This window comes from Ammodytes marinus (assembly GCF_949987685.1).
Source record: "Ammodytes marinus genome assembly, chromosome: 24".
Taxonomy (NCBI): Eukaryota; Metazoa; Chordata; class Actinopteri; order Uranoscopiformes; family Ammodytidae; genus Ammodytes; species Ammodytes marinus.
The window spans coordinates 9,128,195-9,138,968 of record NC_137228.1 but is presented as its reverse complement, the minus strand read 5'-3'; the positions used below and the strand labels follow the sequence as shown (position 1 = coordinate 9,138,968).

At 41.6% G+C, this 10,774-nt stretch overlaps 1 protein-coding gene across 1 annotated transcript; it reads left to right on the top strand.

Annotated features, from left to right (window-relative positions):
* Positions 1-2,444: 2,444 nt before the first annotated feature.
* Positions 2,445-10,325, top strand: LOC307269873 (zona pellucida sperm-binding protein 3-like; the record flags this gene model as incomplete). The annotated part of the gene is made up of 11 exons (XM_080052955.1): positions 2,445-2,867; positions 3,286-3,391; positions 4,347-4,465; positions 4,549-4,667; positions 5,036-5,139; positions 7,261-7,438; positions 8,142-8,259; positions 8,720-8,811; positions 9,287-9,381; positions 9,936-10,058; positions 10,198-10,325. The coding sequence occupies 11 exons, from the start codon at positions 2,445-2,447 to the stop codon at positions 10,323-10,325; spliced, it is 1,605 nt and encodes a 534-aa protein (XP_079909081.1).
* Positions 10,326-10,774: the final 449 nt, after the last annotated feature.

Sequence of the window (10,774 nt, the reverse complement as noted above, 5' to 3'; positions counted from 1 at the left end):
TGTGTGTGTGTGTGTGTGTGTGTGTGTGTGTGTGTGTGTGTGTCTGTGTCTGTGTCTGTGTCTGTGTCTGTATGAGTCAGTGTGTGTGTTTATTGTCTAAACAGAGGATGGGCCTATTCACCTGAATCATCTTCGTCCTAAACTCAAAATGCACCAGCTATTGTAAACAGAAGCCGATGGGAGTGGCAGCCATGTGTGTGTGTGTGTGTGTGTGTGTGTGTGTGTGTGTGTGTGTGTGTGTGTGTGTGTATGTAGAGTGTGCAGAGTTAGAAAGCTGCCAGGCCCCTTTCAGAAGCCCCAATGGGGGCCACATTAGGGCCCTCTTGGGGCCAAATTAGAGGCAACTAACCAAGTTATAGAGATAGGCAGCCGAGGGGGTCTGACTGGCAGGGATGGACTGATTTCACTCCAGCCCCCTGAACTAGCACACACACACACACACACCTCCTCTCTTTGTTTAGCCGCTGATCAGCAGAAGATAAAAGCCAGTTCCTGACAATAGCAGCCTGTGTGTTGGGGAGTCTGCTGGGACATGAAGAACTATAATGTATTCCTGTAGGTCAGCCTGGATTAGTGGCTCTGTATCAAGGGGGACGTGATTTAAACTCATTTATCCTTAAAAGAAAAATGAGAGTTTCTTTGAATGAAATCTCATTATGCCTTCTATCCATAGGTTCTTAACCGGAAAAGTATGGCTGTGGATGGTCAGAAAGGTTATTTTTTTCTTTTTCTGATGGAGCAAAAATACATTTAAACCAAATGAATGGATCTCAAAAGAGCATACGAGGAAAATGTCAAGATATAAAATTTAAACATAGATGGATTAGGTTAAGTAGGAAAGATGAGGTTTTACACAGATCTATCTATCTATCTATCTATCTATCTATCTATCTATCTATCTATCTATCTATCTATCTATCTATCTATCTATCTATCTATCTATCTATCTATCTATCTATCTATCTATCTATCTATCTATCTATCTATAGAGAAATTAAACTGACATTGTGTGTGGTACAATCTTTTAAACAGACCCCGAAACATAGCTATGCTTTCATAGGGAATGTCTCGGTGTGAGATTTATAGCAGGTAATGTCAGAGTGTGATTGACATACCTGCTGGCACATGCTCAAGACCCGCCCCTCAGCTCCCTGTCACATGTCACACACACACACACACACACACACACACACACACACACACACACACACACACACACACACACACACACACACGTGAAATTTCTGAAGTCCCACAGAGGATGATCATAAATCTCTGTTTTATGAGCCCGAACTCTGCAGACTGTTGACCGACGCGCCTTGACATTCAAGGCCTGAGCATCACCCACCCACCCACACACACACACACACACACACACACACACACACACACACAAAACATTGGGCTCCAACTTCCCTGAGAGTTTTGATTGATTTGCCTCATGGGGGCAGTGAAAGCCCCTCGCTGCTAAGGTCGACCTGGTCTCTGTTTATAAATGTCTTTGTTCATTAGCATCACGGCAGGTTGAGATTGGGCAGACGCTAGTATTGGAAGAGAATGTAGAAATCATTTGGCCACTTTCCTTTGGTTTTTCACACAAGTAATGTAAACACGATTATTTAAATTGAATGATTTCTATGAAATGAGCCTTTGAAAAGAATATTGTGTTTAGGCTGACTTCATTGGATGTGTGTAATAATGACATTGTGGCCAGCTACCATCTGAAGCTGTGAGTGAGAACAAGGACACAGGTTTTGTTTAAACATGGGGACACCATAAGTGGGGGGTATTGGGGTCCCCCCCAGAACATTTTGAGAATCAAACACTTAACCTGCGTTCCAATAACAATACCTCCATAGTATTTAGTGCGCCAGGAAAAGATTTAGGATGTCCCAAAACATGCATGTCAAATGCAGTATGCCAAAAATACCCGGAATACATCCAATTGCATTTTGTAGTATGCAAACCAGCATACTTAAGTGTGTAGTAAAGTACAAAGAAACAGTGTGTGATTTGTAATGCAAGGTTAATTTCCTGCATTTTGGTGAAATTTTAACTACAGCACAAGCCAGAGCTCAGCAAGTTTAGGATGGTATGGTCCACTTTGGGGGGGGGGTGTCCTTGGGAAATATATAGTTACAGGTAAGAAGTATATATATATGATTTGTTATTTTTCTCTCTTTAGGGGAGAAGCGGGTTGTCTACATTTTTGAGTGGGACACATTTACTTCTTATAACATATTAAAAGGGACACATATCCCTTGCAATCCCCCCCGGAATCTACACCTATGAGTGAGGAGGAATGGTGGGGAAGAGAGCTTCAAGCTGGAATCCAATCAAGTCATTAGGAAGAAGGTGGGGCCCTCTGAGCCAAGCTCCTCACAACTATAGTTTTGGATGCCAAGCTGTGCTCTCCAAAAACTCTTGGTTTTTTGTGTGTTGTCATGGGGTTCCTGGAGGCATTTGTGTTAGGCTTCGTGCTTCTCCTCACTGCTGTAAATCCCTGTACTGCTGCCTCACAAAACCAGCTCAACCTCCTTAGCACCAACAATGAGACTGTGAGCCATGGAGTGTCAAGGAGTTTACAGCAACCCAGATCCCCACAAACCACCACGGATTACCAGTCGACAAACCGGACAGAGCCGGCGCAAAGCTACAGCGCTAAGGTAGCTACAGCCGTCAGCCACCGGCTCAAGGTGTACCAGCTGGAGCCTACGCAGACCCTTCAGAGCCAGCAGGAATCGGAGGCCGCATGGCTGACCTCAGAGCAGCTAGAGCCTCGGGACCTTGACCAGGCTCAGGAGTTGTTGGTTGTGCTGCCGATTCAAGGCCCAGATCTGAACCCACCTGTCAAGCAGCAATCAAATGTACACTTTAAAACCTTTTCATACACAAGCTACACTTATTCTTTTTAAAGGAATAGTTCAACTTTTTTTTTTGGCTCAGTGCCTCACTCTTGGGTTCAAGACAAGGCAGCACAAACCATTCCTTTTAACTCTGTGTGTATTTTTCAAAAAGACATGTCGGCAAGGGTCGCTCATTGGTAAATTAGCTCATCATTAATGCTGGTAGTCAATGGGAAGTGTTGGCCTGCCTCCATGATAGTCAGAACATAACTTAAAGGTCCCTGTGTGCTAGTTGGGACTAGTTTGAGCAGCCTCTCCTTCAATAATACACGCACAGTTTCTGTCGCCTAACCCTAAAAATATATAATTTTTTGAACTATTCCTTTAAATCTTTGGCACCATGTTTAATGGAATCCACTTTGAATGATTGTTGTTGTAGACGCTGGTGAAGTTTGAGGAGCAGCGGGTGCCCGTGCCAGCCGACAGCGTGGCCGTGCGTTGTGGCGAGGACGAGGTCACTGTAGAGGTCAAACGAAACTTCTTAGGTAATGGCTGCGGGTTAGTTGTTTTGAATTGATTGGATTGAATTTTTTTTTGTCCATTGTAGCACCAGCCTAGTTCCATTAACCATGCCTTGCATCCTCTGATTGTATGAAAAAAAGACAAGGGCTGCGTTCCAATACCCATACTTGCTGCTATTTAGTATGGTATAAAAAAGATTAAAGGAGCTGTAAGCGGAATGGTTCTTTTAGCTAACTTCCTGTCAGTTACTGCAGTTAGCAGTCCCCTCGCTCGTCCCTACGTCACCACATTAATGCACTGCGGTCTTCGAGCAGCAAGTTATCTGGCATCATCTCAGATCCATAAGTGTGATAAAACATGATTAAAAACCATCAAAACAGATATTGGGAAGGATTTTTACCTGCTCTGCCATTGTAGGCGCATAAACATTCACCCATGTGTCGCTCTGACGTGCACCGGCAGTGAGACCATGAGTGAGACGGGTGCGGACGGGTGTCGGTTTGTAGCGTTCTCTCTTGTGATTGGATTAAAGTTCGGGATACTACATAAAGTTTAATTGCTTATTACATGCAGAGCAGCTGACTAAGAAATTGGCTTTATGAAACGCGCACATCGTGTAAGTGATTACTGTATGAATAAAGAGCGATTTAACACTTATATTAATATAAATAAACCGCTTACTTCACCTTTAAGGATGTCCCAATTCTTGTGGTCAGATTTTAGTATGCTTAAAAATACCCGGATGTCTTTCCACTACATCTGGCCGAGTGTTTAGTGTTGAAAACGGCATGCTATTTATTTTTTATTTGGGTGATTATGACCCACAATCCAGTGCGCCATGGAAGTGACGCCACATCGACAGCTATCGTATGAAAACCACTGGAGATGCGACGAATATAACTGACTGGTCCAGGATATATACATTGGCCCCCAGGTAAAATGGCCCCTTGATTTTTATTCTCTTTTGGTTCTTTATAGGGAACGGTCAGTTGATCCGATCGAGCGATTTGACTCTAGGAGGCTGCAGTGCACTGGACACTACAGACAACATACTGCACTTTAAGACGGAGTTGCACGGCTGCGGCGGCACACTGATGGTTGGATGCCTGTATCCATTTGTTCCTTTCTATTTGAAGCCTGAGATTTGTTACTAGATAACTTGTTTTCATTTTCTTTCTAGATGACCAAAGAGGCCCTCATTTACTCATTCTCTCTGCACTATTCCCCAACCCCCATTGGCAGCACCATGGTTCTGAAGACCAACCATGCCGAGGTGCTAATACAATGTAACTATCAAAGGTATAATGCATTGTTATTTGGCATTTTTCGAAGTCCAACTACAGACAATTTTGTTGGTGTTAATACACAGAAAAGGCTCAGAAAACTATGACCATTTACAGAGCCTAGGCTGTGTATTAGCCCTGGAATTTTTTTTCTCAGTAAAAAAACTAAACACAGTTTTAAGTTATTAAAAGCATGGAATCTAGTTACCTCCACAAAAGGCGCCTTACAAGGTATAAAAGTACATTTTAAGAAGATGGTCTCTAAAACTTTTTTCTTGCAATTTCACCCAATATGAAAAAGGTTTGCAATTTAACTTGGTGAACCCTGCAGGGAACTGTTATTGTCCACTTATGTGTTATGTGAAATTACGATTGCCCTCACAGGAAGCATTACGTGAGCAACGATGGCTTGAGACCCACCTGGAGCTTGTTTGCCTCCAAGGTGCTGGCGGAGCAAACACTGCACTTCTCCCTGCGCCTCATGATGGGTAGGACACACACACACACACACACACACACACACACAACCAAGTGACAAACTCCAGTGGCAAAAGTTCTGTCTTAGTTTTACTGGATCTCAGTGCCGCTTTTGACACAGTTGACCACAGCATATTATTAGATCGACTAGCAAATTGGGTTGGACTTTCTGGAACTGTACTAAGCTGGTTTGAATCCTACTTAAAGGATAGAGACTACTATGTGTCAATAGGCAATTTCACATCTGAGCGGACAAATATTGAATGCGGAGTCCCCCAAGGTTCCATTCTTGGGCCTCTTCTGTTTAACATCTACATGCTCCCACTAGCTCAGATTATGAATAAGAACAAATTATGCTACCATAATTATGCAGACGACACACAAATTTACATAACCATATCACCAGGAGACTACAGTCCGATACAGGCACTGAGTAAGTGCATTGAACAAATCAATGATTGGATGTGCCAAAATTTCCTTCAATTAAACAACGACAAAACTGAAGTAATTGTCTTTGGTGCCAAAGATGAACAATTAAAAGTCAGCGCACAGCTTACATCCGTTATGTTAGAAACCACACCCCAAGCCAGAAATCTTGGTGTAATCGTAGACTCTGACTTGAATTTCAAGAAACACATTAAATCAATTAATAAATCAGCCTACTACCACCTAAAGAACATATCAAGAATTAAAGGGCTTATGTCTCAGCAAGATTTAGAAAAACTTATCCATGCATTTATCTTTAGTAGACTTGACTACTGTAACAGTGTCCTTGCTGGCCTTCCAAAAAAATCTATCAGACAGCTTCAGCTAATTCAGAACGCTGCTGCTCGAGTCCTCACTAGGACCAAAAAAAGTGGATCACATTACCCCAGCTCTGAGGTCTTTACACTGGCTTCCTGTCACTCAAAGAATTGATTTCAAAATACTGATGTTGGTTTATAAAGCACTAAATGGTTTAGGGCCAAAATACATTACTGATATGCTGATACGTTATGAACCGTCCAGAGCCCTTAGGTCGTCTGGGACAGGTCTACTTACAGTCCCTAGAGTTAGGACTAAACAAGGAGAAGCAGCTTTTAGTTATTATGCACCAAAAATCTGGAACAAACTCCCAGAAAACTTGAGGTCTGCTACAACTCTCAGTTCTTTTAAATCGAGTCTGAAGACTTTTTTGTTTCCATTTTAACCTGCAATTTTTATTTTATTTGCTTCTTTTATTAGCTTTTAAATGTTTTATAATGTCTCCATTTTAACCTGCAATTTTTATTTTATTTGCTTCTTTTATTCGCGTTTAAATGTTTTATAATGTGTTTTATGTATTATAATCTTGCCCCTGTAAAGCACTTTGAGTGGCCTTGTGTCTGAATTGTGCTATATAAATAAACTTGCCTTGCCTTGCCTTGCCTCCAAACCTGATCCCCGGTCATCGAAACCTTGATTTGGGCCAGGAGGATTTTGCCTAATTTCCCCCCCCCCGCGACAGGTGTAATTGCAATCACCCTTATTCCAAGGCCCTTTTGGCACACTCTTATGGGGCTGTTTTTAAAGATGGCTCCATAAACAAAAGTCAAAACTTTCCATGCATGGTGATGAGCTGGAATTACATTGCCACGCTAAATCTCAATCAGCCTCTGTCTAAAATGCTCTGTTTTAGAGCCTATGGAATCATGAGAGAAATTAAGAAATTAACACAGGTCTTCAGAAAGGTGGAGGTGGTGAAAAAGAGACAGACGGGATTCTTTTTTTCATACTTTGGGAGTCTGTGTAGACCCATATTAATGTTGAAAAAACCATGGAAAGGGCAAAGGTGACCTTTTTTAAATCCTATTGTAAGAATTGCATGGGGCTGTAGGTCTGTGTGATGCAAGGATAAAAATTACAAAAAAAAATGTTTTCCCCCAGGCACATCTGTTTCTTATCCATGTAAATGATGATGCCACATCTGTAATTCATTTATTGCCTCTCTTTTTTTTAAAAGTACTTTACCCTTTTATTTTTGAAGTACCTTTTATCCTATTCACTGCCCCCCTCCCCTCCCCTTTCCCCCACAGGCGTCATTTAAGCTACCATCTCATCAGATTGACTTTATACTTTTCCACTTATGTATTTTTTGTCTGTATTGCATTTAGAGGACTGGCAGTCGGTAAGGCCTTCCAGTGTGTTCTTTCTGAGCGACGTAATGCACATTGAAGCGGCTGTGCTCATTGGCCACCATGTCCCAATGAGAGTCTATGTGGACCGCTGTGTTGCCACGACGACCCCTGACCCCGCCTCTCAACCCCAATACCACATCATCAACAACCACGGGTGAGTAGTAACCATGGATACTGGATTTGGTTATCAGTATATTAAAAAACACTCAACACTCAAAGGGGTAATGTGTCTTAAAAGAGTGAGCCAGGAGTCATACTAATACAGATTTTAGGTCTGTACTATATCATCATAATGAGCATTTATTATTTTCCTGTGAGGAAGATGGAATGCCTGGCCGTTTTCGTTGTTTATGAAAAAATGGAATGCCTTCAGCCAATGAGATGACATTTTTACATATGTACATCACATATTAGCATTACATATTCATTTGACATATATTCATTACACCTGATTTATATGCTGATTTTAATGTTTTACTTTTTTTTTTTTTTTAAGATATTTTTTGGGCATTTTTATGCTTTATTTGATAGTGCAGGGAGACAGAGGTGAAATGGGGCAGAGAGGGGAGTGACATGCAGAGAACGACCGCGGGTCTGCTGCTGGGCCCGGCCCGGGAGGGGGACGCCTTACCAACTGAGCTAAAGGCGCCCCCCAATGTTTTACTTTTAATGTACTTTTCTTTACTTTTGTTTATCGTGTGTGTTTATTGCTACACCTGTATTTAATTTCCTTGTGTACTCATTTTATTGTAAAGTGTCTTTGAGTTGAATATCGCTATATAAAATAAACTTATTATTATGAATGCTGTGCTTTAAAAAAATGTATATATATTTTTTTATTCTTCCTTTTTTATAAGGTGTTTAACTGATGGAAAGCTGACAGGAGCCAAGTCTTACTTCATGCAGAGGAGCCAGCAGGATAAACTTCACTTCCAGCTGAAAGCCTTCAGGTTCCGCCAATATCACAGGCACTCGGTAAGCTAGTCCGTGCTAGACGTGCTTAAGACACTTAAGAATGGCTGGTTGTATATATATATAGACCTGTCAAATTTTAGGTGTTTCAGATAGTTAAAGGTGAAGTCAGCGATTCTGGAGGGTAGTCTTTGTCAAAATAAGTGAATAGGCTATTTCCTTACGACCTGCTACCTGTTCATACTGTGTGCACGCTGTAAATGATACTGGTGTTAATACGGCCTAGGCTCTGTAAACGGGCATGTTGTTCACATACCCCTTTGTTTATGCATCAGTTAACAGAGCCTAGGCTGTGTATACAGCAGATTCAGTATAGCCCACATGTTGGATCCTCGGATGAAAACATCTTGGAGATATTTAATGAGTGGAGATGCAATCTGTGCAATACATTGAATAGCAGCAATCCATGTTTAATACTGAATGTAGGCTACTGTCACTGTGGACTCAATAACCTTTTCCATAGCTCTACATCACGTGTCATCTTAAAGCGACGACCGTCTCCGTTCCAATCGACTCGCAGCACAAAGCGTGTTCATTCTTAGCCGAAGCGCAAAGGTAAGTCCCCCCCACAAAGATAACTCGAGACATATGCGATCATTTATTTGACCTATTTTCTGTTTAAAGATGTAATATGTAAGATCTTCTATTTAAAAGATTTTTTTTATATTTTCAATGGCATTTTGTCCACAATAATCAATTTCAATGTAATTTGACCGTGACTCGACTAACCTTCTTCTTTACATACTATTTGAGTCTCTACTCTCTGCCCTCTTACATTCGCGCCACAATCACACAGGCAGAAGTATCGGAAATTGGAAATGTATTACAAGTGACAAAAAAAACAATATAACTTTGGATAACTATTGGGCTAATCATTTAGAGGGGTCAATAAAGAGACCACACATTCATGTACAGTTTTAAATGGGGCGTATTTAGGAATTGGGCTCTAATGCTGTAACAACAAGCAAAAGATCAATAAAATATTTTCCTCAGTGTCTGTAACACAATGCGTTATATTGCCTCTGGACAGATGGGTGGCATCAGGCGGAGACAATGAGGTGTGTGGCTGCTGCGACACCAGCTGTAGCGGGCAGAGAGGGAAAAGGAGCCCCATGGCAGATGCTGGTACAGTGTTTTTAAATTTTTTTTTACAAAAGCAAAACTACATTACACTTGGGAGTGAGGGGGGGGGGGGTGTATCTTGGAAAATGTCATACTTACCCAGAGAGAACTTCTTTTGATACCATCTTACACGTTATTGAAAATAAATATCAGTCTTTTTATGGAACAGTTATCAAACAGACATCGTAAAAAAGCCATTTGACGTTTTTTTTGTTTTTTTTATGCCCCGGAGGCCACAGCTATAACTGAATTGTCTGAAGTACTACTACGATCAAGTTAGAAGCTAAATTGGGTTGTTTTGCTATCATCGACGTGGATATGAAATATATTCAGGTTTCAGACAAGCTTTCAGACAAGCTAACTTGCTTCCATTTGGCACACATCATGGCTGTTTGTGTGCATCTTTTTTTGGGAGGAGAATTGATTTTAGAGCTAATCCCCCTTAATTGTCAAGCCAAATCAGTCGTAACGTAAATGGTTGAATCGGCTGGCTAAGTGGATTGTCTTGTTCTCTTTCTTTTTTTCCCCCCACAACTATTCAATATTGGACTTCTTAGAGCGGGATTGGGAAGCGACTGCTTCTCTGGGCCCCATCCTGGTGGAGGACAGGGTCTTGAAAGAGGAGATGACTGAGATGTCGGAGCTTCTTCTCATACAAGAGCACCAAGTGACAGAAGCAGGTACAGTAGGCTACATACAAACTTTTTACCGAGAACAACTTACTGACCAATGCTATGCTACAGCTAATGGAAAGTATGCTACAGTTAATTGAACCAAATGCTACAGCTAATGGAACCAATAATTTGTGTTTGTCCTCAGGCTCCTATTGGTCGATAGCCCTGCTGTGTGGCATGGGCACGGCTCTAGCTGTGGTTCTTCTCGTGTTTATGGCCGCCGTCACTTGCAGCAGACAACGCAAATCCACCGGACACAACGTTTGCACCTGATTTAGGAGACAATAAAAAAACCTTTACAACTAGCACTTTTCCTATTTATTGTGGACCTCTGTGTTGATGCACTGTATTGTGAAATGCAGACTTTCTCCCCTTCAAAGATTTTTGCTTTCTCCATTGGAGATATGTCTTTGGAGATGCACCTGTACAGTATGTTGTAGCAGATGCCATCTGCATTCTGCACTTTTATTCCAGTTCTAGTGTTGTAGCGTGGGTTAAAAAGGGGTTAAGCAGTAATGCCCAGCCTTTCTAGATAATGACCTGGCCATAAAATGTATGCTGGGAGCTGGTACAGTACACAATACGGTGTATATTGCTCTGTAAATCAGCATGCTTTTAATGCCACACAGGGTTTTCCCAAGGCATGATGTAAAGCAATGAATATCTTAATCATGAATATGGTTTAAGGTTTTCATAAAGTGCAGGTTTCCAGTTGGTGGGGA